The 19,338-nt window shown below is 52.2% G+C and overlaps 1 protein-coding gene and 1 long non-coding RNA gene across 17 annotated transcripts in view; both read right to left on the reverse strand.

The window, feature by feature from the left end:
* The window catches only part of LOC102153392, a 53,810-nt gene that overhangs the window by 21,045 nt on the left and 13,427 nt on the right, over positions 1–19,338 (reverse strand). For 5 of the 15 annotated variants that reach the window (XR_005359953.1, XR_005359956.1, XR_005359963.1 and 2 more), the window contains one exon: positions 17,389–17,524. The exons of 6 other annotated variants lie outside the window; for them this stretch is intronic. This is a non-coding gene — a long non-coding RNA (uncharacterized LOC102153392). Of the gene's footprint in view, positions 1–17,388; positions 17,525–18,146; positions 18,163–19,286; positions 19,305–19,338 lie in introns of those variants that run through there. 4 more of the 15 variants (XR_005359961.1, XR_005359966.1, XR_005359960.1 and 1 more) reach the window with 4 other exon arrangements.
* LOC119863920 (forkhead box C2) lies at positions 942–7,498 on the reverse strand. 2 transcript variants are annotated; one of them, XM_038538110.1, is made up of 3 exons: positions 5,692–7,498; positions 3,571–3,732; positions 942–3,480 (listed from the first exon to the last, which is right to left on the reverse strand). In XM_038538110.1, exon 1 carries the CDS (start codon positions 7,375–7,377, stop codon positions 5,860–5,862), a length of 1,518 nt encoding a protein of 505 aa, XP_038394038.1. In that variant the 5' UTR covers positions 7,378–7,498; the 3' UTR covers positions 942–3,480; positions 3,571–3,732; positions 5,692–5,859. The 2 variants fall into 2 exon arrangements, with proteins under 2 accessions (XP_038394038.1, XP_038394037.1); XM_038538109.1 differs by having other exon boundaries at positions 942–3,732.

A 19,338-nucleotide genomic window follows, 5' to 3' on the forward strand; every position in this document is an offset into this window, starting at 1 on the left:
CACAGCATCTACAAAACACAGAAGTAATGGATTTGCCCATTTTACAGATAAGATTTGGAATGGGCAGTGAACACCTCCAGACAGTGGAGGCCATAAGTAGCAGAACAGAGTGTTGGAATGCACACATTTTTCTGCAAAGGTGGATTCTCTGAGGTCTGACATCCTCAGGTGTCTGCAGAGGTTCAGAGAGGTGTGTCTCGGGCAGGGTCTTCTGCTGCTTCCCTTGTGGGGAAGTGAGCCACAAATGCAATATTCGGCCAGTCTGCTAAAGCCCAGGAGCAGGGCAGGAACTTCCAAATTACTGATTTCTTTGGAGCTCATAATTTAAAGGGTCTAAATCAGAGGTGGTCAGAGCATACCAGTATGTAGCCTGACATGCACAGCTGGCCGAGACCAAAGAACCATGGTTCTTCTTGGGTTGGGGTAAATCCCAACGGCTAACAGTGAGTCCTTCTTGGGCCTGGCCATTACCAAAGGACCCTCCTGACGCGTATTGGGTTCCCACAATCCTCAATGACAACCATATTTGATGATCCTATCAATTCTAAGTTGAGAAATGGGCCCAGAGAGCTGTAGGGAGCACAGCTGAGGTCATGCAAACCCTCCATTGGCCTGTGTGGAGGTCCTGAGTCGGTGCATGTGGCCAGGAGTCAGCTTAGAAAGCTCTGTTGAAGAGGCTGCCTGTAAAAACAACACACAGGCAGAGAGAGAGAGCCCCCACGGGGCTGTTGGGAAAGGTAAGACCAGGGCCAATGGCCACTAAGCCAGGGGTCAGAGAGGCCTCTCTGGCCTCTGTGACCTCCACCCTGGGTGGGCATACAGACTGAGCACAAAGCTGTACCCCAGGCTGGGGCAGCACTCCCCATGCTCCCCAACTCCATTTCCTTAAAGGGACCTATGCGGCCAGGGAGCCAGTCCATCTGCCAGCCCACCCCCCTCCCTCTATGCCAGTTTTTCACACACAAACACACACACACACACACACACACACACAGCCCCAAGATAAAGCCCCCATCAGCTTCACCTAAGCACCAAAGATCCACATTCAAGAACTACACTCTACACAGGCTGTGTCCTTCTGTGTTTTCTGTGAGGCAGGAAGGTTGCAAAAGCCGGGAACAGGCTGGCACAAATCAAGGCAGGGATGTCCACTCAGGCCCAGTGGCAGACTGCAGACTCCCTGAAACATCCCACCCCCTTCTTTACATGCCTATGTCCAAAAGCAAACATTTCAAATGCCTTGCTTTGGCTAGCTGAGGCCATGCAAAAAGGAGGAGGCAGGGAATGCTTCTCAGAGTTTGGGAAAGCATTTCGAGTATGTGGTGCCAAAAGGCCCTCTCTGGTGGCACTGGCCTTGTGTGTCCGCTCACCGCTCACCCAGAGTCTAGCCCCTGGCCGCCCTGGGCTGGCTGCCCCTCAGGCCTCTATCCATGTTCCCCACAGCCGGAGGGGCATGAGTGTCCCGTCCAGGACAATGCAGGTACCCGTTCCCTGAGGCACCAGGTACAGGTTCTGAGACCCAGACCCCAGCACGTTCTTGAGAGACTTGGTTCTGCCTGTTAATTAATGTCTCTTTTCAGTTTGCTGTTTCCGCCCATTTCAGATTAATGGTTATTAATGAATTCCCATCACACTGACCTTGGCCAACACCCTGTGCGGAGATTTGATTTGGGGTGGGGGCAAGGAGTGACAAGGCAAGTGCTCAGGCACCAGGGCTAGTTTTCATGGGAGATTTGGGAACTCTGCTCTCTCTGCTCTGAATGCAGGTCATAAGCCTCTCCCAGGCCCAAAGGCCACCCCAGGCAGTCTTGGGGTAAAGGAGAGGAGATGGATCCCCGAAAGATTTATGAGCCAAGCACCTAACTTCCCAGGACCCCACGTTTGCTCCTCCCTCCCGCTTCTGATCTCCATTTCTTTCAGCAGGGCAAGGGAGTGGGGATAAATGAGGGCCCATCATGGGAGCATGGCCATGCCAGAAAGGAAAGTGCTAGACCACCCCAAATGCCCTTACAAGCAACCAGTCATTTTACAGATGAAAAGACTGAAACCAGGAAGGGAAATAGTTTGTTCACACAGCATCACCTGGTCTTCGAATTCCTAGCCCAGTGCTCCAGCATTTAGAAGGCACATGTCACCACTGATTTTGGTGTGGGTGAGGATTGGCTACTTAAACCAGAAGATGAAGACTACCTGGCTGGAGACCCAAGTCTGGCCTGGGAAGAGAAGCCTGGGCTGGGCCACACAGGACAGTCCCTCTCCCAGAAAGTAGTGAGCTTGCATGTCTCCGAGTCTTGGAAGAAGCAGAGGCTACTCAAGCTGCAGCCTCTGTGGAGCGGGGAATGTGCGGGATTCTAGAGGCCACGGAGTCCTTCCAAGCAGTCCATGTCTGTCAAAACGGGGCCCTGGTTAGAAACAGTCCGCGCAGCCAAGGCCAGTAGGACATCCGGAGTTAACTCTATGGGAAATGGTCTCTGCCGCGGTGTTGGGGTTGCTTGTATTTTATTTGCAGTTCCTTGAGACCTGCCTAGCTCCACGGTTACTGGATCAGGAAGGAACGTGGTTATCGGGACGCGCCTTCGTGCAAATTGGGCCCGGAGGACCACAGAGCTGCTTGGCCAGGAGTCCTGGCAGCCAGCGACCAACATTCCGGCCCTTCCATCCACGACCTCCTTTCCCCTTTCTCTGATAGGCCCTGGGCCTCCCAAGGACTGAGGATCCAGTGGCCGAAGCAAGGGGAGGCCAGCGGATACGTGGAGCAGGGACAGCCTGTGTCACCCGCACGCGCGCTGTCTTTGCGCGCCAGGCAGCGGACCCGCAGGGGTCGCCGCGAGGTGCGAGTCGGCCCCCGGATGGCCTCCACCCCACGGGGCTCAGCTCCTCGCTGCTGGATCTCCGCATCCCGCAGGGGGGACCAACAGACGCCCCCAGGCCGCTCAGTCCCTAGGCCCGAAGTCTGCATAGGGCTGCTGAAGCAGGGCGGCTGCGGCTGAGCTGAGCGAGCTAGGAGCTCAGCGCCCAGCACACAGGGCTGGCCTTCTGGGGCGCTTACCCACACCTACCCTGGTCCCGGGGCCTCAGACTCGGAAGCTTTCCGGGGACCGAAGGCGTTCCAGCGCACCCCAGCCTTCCACACCTCTCCCCTCTGCCGCCTTCAGAGGCCTGGATAAAGCCCCAAACACCAACCTTCCAGCTGCCCAGGTTCCTAAGGAAATGGAAGGACCCCTGGCCCCGCTGTGGCCTCTATGGGGTGTGGGGACCTTTCTTGAGCTACTCACTTGGGTGAGCGGCCGACGCACAGTGACTTCTTTCAGAAGCCTCCCCAGAGATAGTAGATCCCAGCGTGGCTTCAGCAGCAGCCCAGGTCTCACCCAATTCTTCCCCGTTTCTCTCTCCTTTACTTCCCGTGTGTCTCTCAGACCTTGCCTGAATTCCAAATCTTGAGATGAAGGCAAGCTTTCAGGGTGGACTCTTAAGAAAAATCTGGAGAAGGAGAAAGCCAGCTAGACCACTCTCCTCTAAACCAGCGGCAAACATCATCTTAAGAACAGGAACGAAATGGAATTAGAGTACCAGAGCTGGGCAAGGAGGGTTGGTCTCTTCTGTGGCCGTGAGAGGGGACTCAGTCTCCCTCTCTTCCCTAGCTGGCCGGTCCAGCTCACTCAACCAAAGCACGGGGGCCTGGGGGATGCTCGAGGTCAAGCAGCAAGCACTGAGGCTGCCAGATTCTGAGCTCTGTGGAAAGGAATAAAATGCAGCATTTAAGTCTTACCCGCCAGCCACCTCTGCGGCTATGGTTCGAAAGAATCTGTGTTGCACATATGGGGAGATTTATTATGCTCACACGTCCCCCAGTTCTATTTCAGCGTGACTTAGAGACAAACTGCCACGGCTAAAACAACAACACAAACCCAGGTTATGTTCAGCGCCACTGCATCAAGGAAAATCACTTTTTGGAAAACTCATCATCACGTGAAATGTTAAATTCACAAGGAGCTTCGCTCTTAGCAAAGTACAGCTCACCTATTTGGGTGGGAAACTCCTTCCCAGTTTGGAGCTCTGGCCTCAAAACTCACACACAGAGTCTAGCGGGGGAGTTGTGCTTTTGGTCCAGGGAAACAGATAATAAAACCATTCCCCTGCCCCAGCCATACCTCACAATGGTTTCACTGCTATGAAAAATTTTTAAAAGACATCAAACTCGAAAAGGCAGGTAATCTTCCTGTTACTTAAAGTCCTGAGAGTTGATAAATTCAGGACTCTAAAAGCATTGGAAATTATTTTTGATGGCCAATGAGCCTTTACAATTTTTCACTGCAATAGGGTAAGGATTAAGAAATCAAATCAAGAAGGAAAGAGGTCTGGAATCCACCTCTGATCTAACCACCACCGAGAATGGCCGTAAAATGCTCCAGAATCAATCCCCTTTGGACCTTCTCCTGCCCACTTCAAATTCTTTTCTGGAAAACCATTACAGTGGGGGAAGGAAGTCCGCATTTTAGGAAATGGAGGGAAAGCAGGACTCCCCCGGTTTGTAGTAGTTAGCTAATGGAAAACGCTTATCTCTCCCCTCCTTTGCCTCCTCAATTGGGGACTGGACGTTGAGATGTAATGGTACTGTTTGTTTTGACAATCGGCATGTTTTGTCGCATTTAGCAAAAAGCATTTACAGCAAATGACACAACTGCTCCCACTCCTTCGGGCAGCCGCATCCAACCAGGGCTGTTTCTCCACTGCCTAGGCCAGGGTGAGATCTAAATTAGTCGGAAAGTCTTTTCCATCACTAAGAAGACAATAGGGGAGTGCCCCCATCTCTCCGTGATCATCTGTATATGTCTAGGAGTTTACCCACCTGTGTAACAAAAATAATCAAAACAGGTGGATTTGCAAACACACCTTGTTTTTTTTTTAAAAAAAAAATGCGAGAACACAAACACACTGTCCGGACTTTGGGCAGAAAAACAACATGGGTTTATTTTAAGGTAAGTACAACAATTAAGACCACATAAGACAAACACAGGTGAAGTTAAATTTTTAAAGATTTTTTTTCTTTTAGGAATGCTCAGGGAGGAACCTACTATACAAAACCATCACACTTTGTAAATAAAAAGTATCAGATACTTGACTTCTTTATCCGCCAACAACAAAAAATAAATTATTTCCTTGTTTGTAAAAGACCTACCACCGGGGAAAAGAATCATATCTCATAAGTGTACAGGGGTTTAAAAAAAAAAAAGGAAACACCCCACATGGGTTTCTTAAATTTTCATTTTGGCAGTTCGAAATGGTTGGGCAAGATGAAAAAAATTATCCAGTGAACTCAACTTTAAATATTATATTAATGGCTCTGAACAACAACAACAAAATAGCCTGATTACAAATCCACACATTTGTACAGCACGGTTAGAGAAATTTAAAATTACACACAGCACAAAGGTAATCTATAGAGGCCCCCATAGACCTATGGGGGTCTCTACAGAGAGTCATTTACTGGGTCGCTATGGGATTTGGTCCGTAACTTAATTTTGGAAACCCCAGCTGGAGCAGTGAGCACAACCATCCTGGGAAGGGAGAGGGGAGGGGGGTGGGTGGGTTTAGAATCAATATTCATTTCGCTGGGCTGCGTCCCTTTACCGGGGCTTCTTAGGATCTCGGAAACGGGGGCGGGTGGGGGGGGCATCGAATTAAAGTTACCTGCAGCTTCACAGAGAAGGGCTGAGGCTGGCGAGCGCGCTCTCTGCTCCTGGGTCTGAGAAAAAGCTGGTGGGCAATGTTTTGGTTCTTTTTGCGTCTCTGCAGCCCGAACGGTCTGAGAGGTCCGGGTCCGGGTGCGGGAGGCGAAGCCGGAGCGGGCCGGGCAGGTCAGTATTTCGTGCAGTCATAGGAATAGGGGGCGGCGTGGCGGTAGAGAGATGGCGTGGATCTGTAGGGCAGCTGACAGCTCGCGTTGGTGCTCACCTGCGGTTCCCCGAGGGTCGAGTTCTCCATCCCCAGCCGGTGAGAGTTGAACATCTCCCGGACGTTGGGGAAAGTCTGCTGCTGGGCCGCGAACGTGTGGCCCGGGAGGTGGTTCAGGTCCCCGCTGTGGTTGAGATACCAGGAGGCGGCCTGGGCGGCGGCGGCCCCGGGCTGGGGCGCCGGCTGGGGCTGGGGCGCCGGCGGGGGCGGGGGCGGGGGCGGCGGCGCCTGCGGGTGGTGGTGGCCGTGGTGCTGGTGGTGGTGGCCCGCGGCAGCGAGCGCGCCCTCCTGGCCGGCGGCGAGGTTGAGGGCGCTCAGGGGCGACGCGGGGCCGCTCGGGTGGTCCGAGAGGGCCTCGTCCAGCGCGGGCGGGACGCACATGTGCGCGGGCCGCTCGGCGCCGGTGTACAGGCTCATGGCGCGCATGCTGCACTGGTAGCCCCCCGCGGCCCCGGCCTCCAGGCCCTGCGCGCACGGCTGGCCGTAGGCGGCGGGCGGCGCGGCGGCGTAGGACAGCGCGAGCGGCGGCACCACCAGGCCCGCGCGCCCGGCCGCGGGGCTCAGCTCGCCGCCCGGCGGCGAGGTTCGCAGCGTCATGATGTTCTCCACGCTGAAGCCGGGCAGCCCGTTGGGCGCGCCGGCGTGGTGCTCGGGCAGCGAGCCGTCGGGGGAGCCGGCGGGCGTGGAGGCGCTGCTGCGCGGGCTGCCCTGCAGCGCGCTCTCGGGGCTCAGCGTCTCCACCTTGGTGATGACCGGCAGCGCGGGCGACGCCGCCTCGCTCTTGATCACCACCTTCTTCTCGACCTCCTTGGGGGCGTCCGCTAGAGGGGGCCCGGCCGGGGCGCCCTTGGCCGCGGCCGGGGGCGGCTCCTTGAGGTGGGCCCGCTCCTCCTTCTCCTTGGGCACGTCCTTTTTCTTGAAGCGCCGGCGGCGCCGCAGGAAGCTGCCGTTCTCGAACATGTTGTAGGAGTCCGGGTCCAGCGTCCAGTAGCTGCCCTTGCCAGGTTTCTTGTCGTCGCGGGGCACCTTGACGAAGCACTCGTTGAGCGAGAGGTTGTGGCGGATGCTGTTCTGCCAGCCTTGCTTGTTCTCCCGGTAGAAGGGGAAGCGGTCCATGATGAACTGGTAGATGCCGTTCAGGGTGATCTTCTTCTCGGGCGCGTTCTGGATCGCCATGGTTATGAGCGCGATGTAGCTGTAGGGCGGCTTTACGAGGTCCTTGGGCGCCGCGGGCTGGTGGTGGTGGTAGGGCGCGTAGGAGCGGCCCATGCCCGCGCCGTACTGCTCCGGGTGGCCGGAGTAGACGCCCATGGGGCTGGCCATGCCGCCGTAGCTGCCGGCCGCCCGGTAGTAGTTCTGCTCGCTCAGGTAGGGCACCACTCCCAGGGCATTGGGGTCGGACACCGAGTAGCGTGCCTGCATGCTGCGTCCGAGACGGCTCGCCGCCGCCCGCGCGCACGCACCGCGAAGCAGGCCCTGCGAGAGCGAGAGAGCGCGGGAGGGCGAGGGAGCGAGAGGAAGGGAGCCGGCGGGGGGAGCCCCGGGCGCCGGCACGCCTCGGGGGCGCTCGGGGGCGCGGCGGGGGAGCGGCCGGAGCGCGCGGAAGGCACGCTCGCGGTCAGCGGACCGGGCGGATCGGCATCCTGGAGGGCGCGCCCCGGCGAGCGCAGCGCCGGCCCCCGCTCGCTCGCTCGCTCGCCCTCGGGACCGGCGGGTGGCAGCCGGAGCCGGCGGCCGGGGACGCGGCCGAGACGCCGCGCGCGCGGGGCACGGAGGAGGCCGGCCGCTCCGGCCGCGGCAGGACGGGGAAGGCGGCTTTCCCGGCGCCCCAGCAGAGCGGCAGCCCCGAGGGTCGGCGAACCGGGGTCCAGAGTGGCTGCCCTGCCGAGCCCGGAAAAAGAGGCAAAGTCCCTTTTAGGGATTGGGAAAAGTTTCAAAAGTCTTCTTGCTGAAAGCAAGTTTTTACTTTCCTCCAGCCACGCCCCCTCCGGGAACTTCGGACCAATAACCCGGCGGCTGCGCGGAGCTGTCGCCAATCAGGGCCAGGAGCGCCGGAACCCGTCGGCTCTAAGACCCAGCTGCTCAGAACCAGGCTTTTCTGCAAGCCAGCCTTCACTTGAAAAGATTTTTATAAAAAAAAAAAAAAAAAGAGTGATATCTTATGAAAATTTATTCTATTATCACATTTTGGTTTATGGGCCCACATGCCCAGAGCAAAAAAAAAAAAAAAAAGAAAGAAAGAAAAAGAAAAAAGAAACAACCACAAACAAAACCCATGCTCCTTGGCCGATAAAGTTAGTTCGAAATATAAAATCGATTTGATTAATGTAGTCAAATATCTCCCCAAAGACCCTGTAAGTAGCAAAGACCCTGGGACTGTTTTTCTTATTAATGAGTGATGAGGCGAATAATTCGATTTCCTAATTATCGCGGCCCAGGTGTAATGGATTCAAAGCAAGCGTGCTGGATTGGAATGGAAGGGGCCTCCCCTGGATGTTGTCATCATTTAAGTAAAAAAAAAAAAAAAAAAAAAAATTATTAATTTTCAACAGAGAGTTTCCAGGTTCAGGGAGGTCAGGAATAGCCTAAAAGCTTTCAGAGGCAAATTGCAGAACCTGAATGAATATTCCTCACCTCCACGGGGGGAGCCAGGCCACGGCTTCTAGAGGGGAAAGGCAGAGTGGGAGAAGGAGCAGTATCTTGAGAATTTAATCCTCAAGTGCGCCGTGGATTCGGCAAACCGTACGCGCCACGGTGAGCAGTCCTGCAGGGTTTGGGGAGAGTGGAGTGGCTCCACTAATTTCTCCCCCCGCCTCATTCCCCTCCCGCGCAGATGCTTGCAGCTCACCTTCTCCAGATTTTCAGAGCCTCTCCCTTTTCCCAGAGATAAATTCCCTTTGACAAGCTGACTCCCGCGCTCGCCAAAGACGGGAACAATGCGGCCAGCCACCCGGCCCAAGGAGAGCCGGGGTTCCTCTGCGGGAGAGGGGAAACCCAAGCCCGCTTTGCGCGGGGGCTGCGCTCCAGGACGCGCGCCCGCAGCGCCGCACGCGGCGGGCTCCCCGCGGGGAAGCTGCCCCCAAGCCCCGTCCGCTGGGTCGCCAGTCCCGGGGCGCAGGGCCCGCCTCCCGCTCCGGCGAAGCCCCTTGGGGACTCTCCAAGCTGACTTTCTGTACGCGGTCCTTTTTGTTGGTTGAAGTTTGATAAGGTGATTTGGGCACTGGGCTCCGTGGGAGGACCGCGTAAACGATCGCAAACGGTTAAGACACCTCCAGACGTTATAGAGTGGGGATCCTGACCTGGGGCGACTCGAGGTCTTACCCTTTAAGCTGCCCTCTCTCCTCCGAGTACCCCCGGAAAGTCCGTTTTTTTTTTTTGTTTTTGTTTTTTGCGGACGGAGTATTTATTCCTCCCACCCCTCGAACGACCGGCTCACCCTTCCCCGCTTCCCCTTGAAGGGGGAAGGACACTCGTCCGGAGGGCTGAAGACGGATCAGAATTCTTCGGGAAGTTGTCCCTCGGTGGGGCTGGGGGAGACCAAAGATAAAACTTCTGTATTTATCCACCACCACCCCCATCCCCCCCCCCGCCCCCGCCTCTGCCCCTCTTCCATCACTTGATCCCCAGAAAAAGGATGTGAGACAATCCACCCTCACCCAGTTTTGGGAGGTGAAGGGAAGGCGTTGGACACATCTCATTCATTTCCAATAAAGGAACAAAAGAAAAAAATCTGCATGTACATTATCTATGAATGGTATTATCTGCTGATAAATTCAAAATCAGAGGGCAAATACAAACCAGGTCCCTAGGACCCTGAATAATCTACTTCTGAAACGCTGTATTTTTTTTATGGGTGCTGAGTCTTTCTCTAAGATGATTTTTTTTTTTTTTTGCAACGAAATAAAGCTTCCCAAGCCTCAGCTCGCAGGTGAGTGTTTGAACGTTCCTCCACCCCACCACGACTTTATTATTTTTAAAAAATATGTTCAGATCCATCTTTCAAATTTAAAAAAATTGCCTTCCTCCTTGACTGCGTGACAGGCACCTCAAGTTCTTATGGTTTTACTGGAAATGCAAACTATTGATCAAGAAACACTCCTCGGTCTTGTGTTTCCCGGTGAAATATTATTCACTCTGCTTTTATGAGGTGCTTAAAAAAAAAAAAAAAGCTTTATCACAGCATAGGACAAAAACCAAAAAAAAAAAAAAAAAAAAAAATGAGGACCATGGAAAATAAATTCCAAAATGGCAGTGTCTGAGTTCGTATTTACAGGGGTGTCCAGGTTTAAAATTACTGTCATTTGAAAAGCACTCGGTGGAGGGGTCAAAATTATTAACGCCCCCTCCCCCAAAAAAGCGGATTTGGGAGGAAAGAAATTTTTATAATCTAGGTAGAAAAAGTGAGAGGGATATTTTCCTTTGCCCCTGGAATTGGGTTTCTTCTCTGTTCAGTGGGACTCCGGGAGAGTTGTTTGCACAGGTTATTATAACAACATCTTCCACGCACCTGGACTTTGCAGAAAACCGTATTTCCGATCTTTTTTTTTTAACCTGCCAGGGCATTTGGGATTGGGGGGCTTTTAATTCATTGATGATTTCTTCCCCCACTGATCCTGCGGTCACGGAGCCGAGAGGAATCGGGCCCCAGAGGGTCCTGTGCGCTGCTACAATCCCGAGCGACGCTGGAGGCAGGAGAAATTCAAGGCACCCCCTCCCCCAGGTCCTCCCCCCACCGCGCAGCCTCCTGGCCCCAGGCGCCGCGGGCTCCCGCACCTGGACGCGCGGCTCCCGCGGGCCTGGGGTGTTGGCGCCATCTGAAGGCCAACCAGGGAACTGCTTCAAAAAAAAGAAAAAGAAAAAGAAAAAGAAAAAAGGAACCGGGCGGGTCTCGTCGCAAGGAAGGTGCTGACACCGCATGGATGCACTTTAGCATTGCACGGCAGGAAAATCTCTTAAGTCAGAGAGAAGCTAAATAAACTGTGTGCGGCGCGTCGATTAAAAAAAAGCAAAACATTTTCCACAGCTATGCAATGTGTCAAGAACATGATCTGTTGGAAAACAGAAATGTCTTTGAAACTTCTCAGGAGCAAGAAATCCTCTCTAGGGAGATACGCTGAGGTTCTGAGCAAATAAAATCTGTGCCTCTTAGGTGGCTAGAAGTCTAGGCATCCCCCCAAACCCCGCAACCCCCAACCCCACCCTGGGTTGTTGAACACATTGCTTGTCCCTCTGTGTCCCTCCAGATGCTAGCTGTCCTCTGCCCAAGGTGTGGTGTGGGTTTCCGGGGGGATTCATCAGGAAAATGTTTGCACTGGATGTGTGGTATATAGCATGGGCTTGAACGAGAGGGAGAGGTTTAAACACGTCCGCAAGCTCCTTCTGCTTTGGAGACACAACACAGAATTCGATGAGGCCACAAGTGAGAGGAGACTGTGTCTCCTCTCAGTGTTTTCAAGACATTTGTCCTGGGTTCCTTTCAACGTCCCCCTCTGGACCCACGAGATGCCTTGGGTTTTAGGGAAAGGGACCAGATTTAAGTGCAGTCCCAGGCTTCCAAAATCTACTTGGGGATCTGATGAACCCTTGGGAGGAACAGAATCAATGCAGCTGTGTCAAAATCCATTGCAACCCAGCTCCTAGCAATGATCTTTTTCCAGGACAACAAGCGTGTCCCTGATGAAAGCTATCTGAACCTCCTTTACTGTGCAGGAATAATCCTCCTTCCCCAGGATTTAAAGTCGACTTGGTGCTGTTCACAGATGGCAGTGCCACGAACGACATAATTACAGGGGAGAGGACTGTCCTTGCTCGAAAGATGAAAGGGACATGATAACGAAAGGCAATACTTGATCCTGAGTGGAGGAAATTTAAAAGGACAGTTTTGAGAGTACCTGGGGAAATTTGAATCTGGAGTGCATATTAGATAATAATCTTGTATCAAAGTTAAAATTCCTGCATGCAATCACTGTATGTGGTCAAGCAAGAACACGTTTCTGTTTCTGGAAGGCACATGCCACAATGTTTAGGGGTGGTATCATCATCCCTGCAACTTCTAAAAGATTTCCCTGCAGGTGGGATGGGGGAGATGGAGAAGGGGCAGGCACACCTAAAATGTCAAATGATAGCACTTGCTGAGCCTGTGCTGTGTGGTCATTCACTGTGCACTGTTCTTGCAACTTTCCTGTGAGTTTGAAAAAATTTTTTAAAGATTTTATTTATTTACTTATTTATTTGAGAGAGAGAAAGAGCAAGCATGAGTGGGGGCAGGCAGAGGGAGAGGGGGAAGCCGACTCCTGGATGAGCAGGGAGTCCTACTCGGGGCTCAATCCCAGGACCCCGGGATCACGACCTGAGCTGAAGGCAGACGCTTCACCAACTGAGCCACCCAGGTGCCCCTTGAAATTTTTCAAAATTAAAAAAAAATAAAATGGGAGAAAAACCTCTCTGTTTCTCTGAAAATCTAAAAAGGGATGTGACCCAAAGCAAAGATCCTTCTATGGAAGGAGTTGCAAGACCTAATGTGGGGCCAACTTGGTCCTGGTGTCCCTTCTCCCTGTGTTCTGGATGTCTCTGAAAAATAACCAACAACCATGTGCTTTATCATATTCACTTGTGGTTGTTAATGTAAAAAAAAAAAAAAACAAAAAAAAACAAACTGATTCTCCATCAGTGGTCCCGCCTTCCAGTGCCATGAATCATTGTCATAAACATTTATTGGCCAGAGCTGGTCACATGGCCCCACCCTCCACCCCGCCCCCCCAACAGGTAGCTGGGCAGGCCAACATACCTTAACAACAGCTTTACCTGTGCCACTCACATCCTGCCTTTCTGGGTGGATAGTGACTGCCTTATTTACCTCCTCAGTGTCAGTGCCTTAAGTGATACCTTGCCACATAATAGGTGCACAGGAATGTTTGTTGAATGAATGTGTGACTTTTCCAAGATTTTTCTCCCTGATGTATAAAGGAAAGTGTAAAGTGTGTGTGCTATGTGCCAAGCTCTGTGCCCGATGATCTGCCCATGACAGCTCCTTTAATCCTCTTTTGGGGTAGTTACTATTAATATCACCACTTTACAGGTGAGGTTTAAGCCCCATCCAGAGGCTTTAAATAACTGACCTATGTCTTGCAGCTGCCACGTGATCTAACTGGGTCTCTTAGCCCATCACTTTGGAATTAGGGTCAGGACCTTGGAAATTAGAGGAGACATAAAAAGTTAAAATAGCAACTTCTGTATATGTGTAAAAATAGTCTAAATGGAAACATATAGATATATAATTTCATGACTATATATACACAGTGAATAGTGTATGCACACAGGCATGACTTCTGAACACACATGACTCAATGTCTCTGAAATTTTAGCTTTCTATATCATCAACTGGAAACCCTGTAATTAACCTTGTGGGGTAAATAGACTCATTATCGGAGACTGTGAAAAGCGGACTATTCCCTGAGAGGTGCAGACAGGGCTCTGATTGTGTAGACAAGGGCAGGGAGAAAAAAGAGGGGAGGAGGTTTGGAATGGGTGTTCTGAGCCCCAGGGAATAAGCCAGACTTGGAATCACAGTCCAGGAGCAGCTGTGAGCAGTGCTTCAAAGTGACGGCAGGGTCCCACGGTGGCAATAACCTAAGGAGGCCCCAGGAGGACCTCTAAAGGACAGAATGGCGTCAGGAGCGCAGAGCAGCTCCCCCAAAGGAGTCAGACCATGGCAGGTACTGGATGCTCTTCACCTTTTAGGAATTCCATTAAAGCAAAGATGCTCCCCTGCTGGACCCCAGCCTTTGCACACGAGTGTCCACACGGGAGGTTTTGAATGCCAGACCGGCCTGAACCATCCACAGGGCATTTGCATATGTTGTTCCTTTTGCCTGGGTCTCTCATCCTCAATTCCTTGCTGCCTTGCCACCTCCTCTGAGACCTCATCTCCCATCTGCTTCCTCCTGTCCTTCACCGCACCCCCATCCTGATTCATTTTCACCCTCTGTTAGATGATCCTGTTAGCCTGGGGTCGGCCTTGCCCACCCCCCATGCCAAGATATAAGCAGCAAGAAAGCAGGCAGGACCCTGTCTGCCTTGTGGAGCCACTGCATGCCACACCCCACTGCTCTGCTCCGCACAGACTCCATGCTCTAAACTCAATGAATGGATGTCACCTGGGGCTTCAGAAACACCCCTCCCTCCTGCCATAACCACAAGCCTCATCCCCCATTTAGTGGTTGAAACCCAGGATTCAATTCAAACATTTACTGGTACTTATTTTAGGCAGAGGCTGCCCAGGGAATGGGGAAGCATTGTTGAATGCTTCAAGGCTGTCTTGGAAGGGCTCACAGGCTGAAACTTTTATTTTGGCAAAACACATATAGACCTTTTTCATTATTAGCATATTAAACAATTCTACATCTATTAAGTATTAGATGCAGCTCCAAATAACTATGTATCATTAAAGCTCACAATTCAAGGGAGTGTAACAGGAGAAGGTTTTTACTTGGCTCTGTGACAGACGGGAGAGGTGCCAATGGATTGCTTGCAGCTCAAAATATGAAAGAAACTATACTGTTTTTTTGGAAGAATGAGCGTCATAGACCACGTGGCTAAAATTCCCAATAGCACAGAAGACTTTAAAAACCAAAAGAGCATCTTCTCACCACCCTCCTCCCTGCTTGCAGAAACCATTAACCCCTCCCACTGCTTCTTCAGCCGCTACCCACATATCTCGAAAAAAAAACAGTCTTTGCTGCTACTTCTCAGTGAGGATGACCATGATCCTCTGCCTCCCTGTTCTGTTTGAAGATAGTAGTAAGTTTACTTAGAAGAAATGGGCTGGTTCCCGTGTGCAAGGAGACGTTTTAAAACATGACCCAAGTGGCGCCCGGTTGTTCCTGTTGCGTAACTGCAGCACAGTGTGTATATTTTAAATTAGCATTTGGGTTCACCCGAGGATGCCAGAGCTCTGTGCAGGCACTACTCCACCCTCCCTCTGCCTGTCCAGCTCCCAAAGGACGTTTGTTTAGACCCCGTGCAGGTCCTCTTTATGCATTGAAGTAATGACTCTTCAAGTCCATCCCCGCTTTGTTAGAGGAGTTCCTTGGCACTCCACCTTTCCCTCCCGCTAGCCACCAGGCTGATTTGGGGTGCAGGGGGGCATTTCTGGGATGGGGAAAAAACCACCAAAAGCAGGAAAGAGAAGGGCAAAGTCAAACTGACAGAGACAAATTTTGGCTGAGAGGAGGCTGAGTGTGCAAGGTGGTGGTCCCACAAGGCCTGGACAGCCAGCTGAGAAGTGTGTGTGCTCTGCTGGGGGGGGGGGGGGGGGGGTGCCAAGGGGAGCCATTAGATCACAGCTGGAAGATATGCAGGGGGAGTGCTGGTGGGTGGAGGGCAGTTCAGAGGGCAAGCAGAGGAGGGTGAGGAGGAAGGGGGAGGAGGAGGGAGAAGAAGGGGGAGGGAGGAGGAGAAAAGAGGGAGGAGGGAAAACTGGGCAGACAGGGGAGGAGCAGGAGGGAGGAGGAGGGAAAATGGAGGGGAAGGAGAAGGGAGAAGGAGGAAGAAGGAAGGAGGGAGGAGGAGGAGAGGAGGGAGGAAGGGGAGAGGAGAAGGATGGGGAGGACGAAGGTGGATGACACAGAGAATGGATATAGTTAGGAGACAGGAGACAGTTGCAGTCTAAAGCATGGTGACACACCCTTGGCCTGGGCGGTGGCAGCAGGAATAGTGAGCCATCACTGTGACACCTCAGGCATCTTCATCTTGCCATAATAGAACCTCCCATGAAATGCCAGGTGCTGACAGATGGCCTCACCCGATCCCAGGATGGGAGAAGGCACATAACTCAGGAGCAGAGCCAGATGACAGAGGAATGCCTGAAGGGGGGAGGGAACCTTCTAGCTCCTCAGGAGCCAGTCTTTGTTATTACTAGAATTATTTGTGTGGTTTTCTTCTTTTTAGCACTTTAGGAGTTGTGTGCATATGTGCATATGATGCAGGGAGAAGGCAGGGAGCAGAAAGCAGAATGTGGCATTTAATATTTTAAGTCTGTACCTGTAAAGTTTAGGGGCTGGACATATTGGCGTCTCAGAAGCACACGCGGGGAGAGGTCTGGCTGTCAGCACCGCGGCACCTCGGGTGAATCATTGGACCTGATCTCTCAACACCTTCTCTTGTCTGCCTAACAGGATGGTTATGGGACGATGACAGCATGCTTGCTGCAGGCTGGGTATGCTCTGTCCTCTCACCAACGCTAATGGAGGAATCACTTCCCCACATTTTAAAGAAAAGGGAACAGAAGCCCAGAGACGTGGAGTTAATGACCCAAAGTCACAGATCTTGGAGATCCATGGCCAAGCTCTTCATGCTCTTGCCTTTTTACTTGTGTGTTCCTCCTAGCCGGGTTCGAAGGGGTTGTGAGAACTCACAAGGAAATGCTGTGACAAGCCATAAAACCCTCAAGTGAACCTAAGCGCTGTGTCCTGGCAGCTTGTTCATCAATGCCAGACCCTGGGGGCCACCAAGATGCCCTTCAGGAGGTGATGGATAAGTACACTGTGGTCCATCCAGACAATGGAATGTTGTTCAGAACATTCCAAGAAAAGAACTACCAAGCCCTGAAAAGATATGGAGAACCTCATGCATACGACTAAGCGAAATAAGGTGATTTGAGAGGCTCTATCCTGTGTGACTCCAACTCTACAACATCCTGGAAAAGGCACAAGTATGGAGGCAGTAAAGTGTCAGTGGTTGCCAGGGACTCGGGGTGGGGGGTGGGGGTGAATAGGTGCAGCAGAGGACGTTCAGGGCAGTGAGACAGACCACTCTGGGATACTCTAATGTTGATACACATCATTATACATTTGTCCAAACCCGTAGCATGTCCACCACCGAGAGCGACCCCTCCTGTAAACTGGACTTTGAGGGTCCACTTTGGTGTCCTCAGTCAGGTTGGGCTGCTACAACAAAACACCATAGCTCACAGTTCTGGAGGCTGTCAAGGCCAATATCAAGGGTGATGGCAGATTCCGTGTCTGTTAAGAGCCTGCTTCTTGGTTCACCGGTGCCCGTCTTCTTTCTGTGTCCTCCCATGGCCGAAGGGGCAGGGTGAGGGAGCTCTCTGGAGCCCCCTACATAAGGGCACAAATTGCACTAAGGATGCTCTGCTCTCATGACCTGTCCCCTCCCAAAGATTCCACCTACTGAAGCCACCACGTTGGGCGTTAGACTTCAACATATGAATGGAGCAGGGATACAAACATTCAGTCCATGGTGATAACGATGTGTTGGAGGTGATGGTGACAAAGGTACTGCTGTGGTGTGGGATGTTGAGCCTGGGAGAGGCTGTGGTGTATGGGAGCTCTCCGTACCTTTGACTCAATTGTACTGTGAATCTAAAATGGTTCTATTAAGGCTATTTTTTAAAAATCTCACGTGACCCACGCACAAATTTACATATAGGATTGAGTCTGAAGCCTTTAGGTCAAAGTTCTAGAACATCTTTTTACAGGAAAGCCAACAAATTTCTTCTAAGGGTCTCTCTTTTCTTCTTTTTCTTTTTTTAAAGATTTCATTTATTTATCTGAAAGATAAGATAAAAAAAGATAAGAAAAAAAGATAAAGAGTGAGAGAGGGAGAGAGAGCATGAGTGGGCGGGAGGCAGAGGGAGAGGGAAAAGCAGTTGCAGACTCCCCGCTGAGCAGGGAGTCCAATGTGGGGCTTGACCCCAGGACCTTGGGATGATGACCTGAGCCAAAGGCAGACACCCAACAGACTGAGCCATGCAGGCTGCCCAGGGGGCCTCTCTTTCATAACTACTTATTCTTTTAAGTGCCTGGGCTTTGGGAGCACTTCTAATCTGGCAACAGGAATGAAGGAACCAGAGGGAATGTCTTGGGGAATGCCACCTGCTTTCTAAAATTGCCACTGAGGGAGTTTGTCCCCAGTGGCTTGTTACTCTCTGGGGGATGCACTAGGCTGTCCGTCTCAGGGACTTGGACGGTTGGTTAGCACCCTGGATGCTACTCTGAGCACAGCTGGCTAATAGTGACTCCCACACACATTTCCACTGCTGGGGACAGGTCCATTTGCATAAATACTCTGCACTGATCTATTGATTGTGTTTTCCTGAGAGTGGGAAAAGACACCAACCTCCCTGAGAGATTTTATTTTATAATCTTCTGTTGTCCAGAGCAAAGCTTTGTACTCCTTTTTGCAAGCCTACAAGACATGGCGTAAACAAAAGCAATGTTAATGTCTCTACGTATCAATGCCATGAATACCACCTAGGGATGGAGAGCTGAGACCAGGAGCTGCAATACTTATAATTAAGCACAGGCGCTGCCCTTTCTCAGCTGGGCACCTCTGGGCAAGGCTTGCTAACGTCTTGAGCCTCTGCTTCCTCGCATTCCCGTAGAATGCCGGTCACGTTTGCTGCCCACAGTTGTTGTGAGGACTATATCCAGGTATGATATCCGAGGCCCTTAGCCTGGCATGCCTGGCACATTTGTAGCAGTGTTTCTTACTGTCATTGATTATGTTCTATCTGATAAAGGCAAAGGATAGAGGATCCGTTCCGTGGGAGCTGGAATACATGGTTGGAACACCCAGAACCGCATCTCCCATATCTTGAAGCCGGCGGTAAAATGCTTGGTCTGTTTCACAAGTGAGGATCTTATCAAGTATCAGATATGCAATTTGGAAAAGTAGCTGCCGGTTCCTGCTGGCTTCCGTTGCATGGGGTACAATGCTACCAGTGTGCAGTTACTCAGTGGAGTGTGGTTACTGGTGACACGATCACCTCCCTAAAGCTTGAATGCGCCTCCTTCTCCTTCTGGCCGGGAGTGGGGCCCTGAGAGGAGGGCTCAGACTGGGCTATCTATTGAGCCCCTCTCCCGAGCCACCTCCCGGCCCTTATACTGACACACGCTCGATGTGTTGAAGGAATGATAGAGGCGAGCAGAGGCAGGACGCCACATGCTTTCAGCCCCTAGGAGCTCCAGAGGCCGCGGTAAAATCAAGCCAGCGCCCAGGCTGGTCCCCGTGCCACGTGCGGTGAATGCCACTCCAGCAGCCTGACATTTTATTTTATATTTAAAATATTTTACTTATTTATGAGAGGAGGAGGAGGAGGAGGAGGAGGAGGAGGAGGAGGAGGAGGAGGAGGAGAGGGAGAGAGACTCGGAAGCCGCCTCCACGCCCAGTCCAGAGCCGGATGCCGGGCTCCATCCCACGCCCATGAGAAAGTGCCCACGGCCGACGGAGACGCACACTCAGGGGTGAGCACTTGGGTATCTGCCTCAGGGAAGAGGAACCGCATCCTGAAGGAGCAATCAAGGCTGGCTTCCCGGAGGGGGCGGCCTCTGGGGAAACAGAAGAGGAGATGGGGTACGTCGC

This window comes from Canis lupus, chromosome 5 (assembly GCF_011100685.1).
Source record: "Canis lupus familiaris isolate Mischka breed German Shepherd chromosome 5, alternate assembly UU_Cfam_GSD_1.0, whole genome shotgun sequence".
Lineage (NCBI taxonomy): Eukaryota > Metazoa > Chordata > Mammalia > Carnivora > Canidae > Canis > Canis lupus.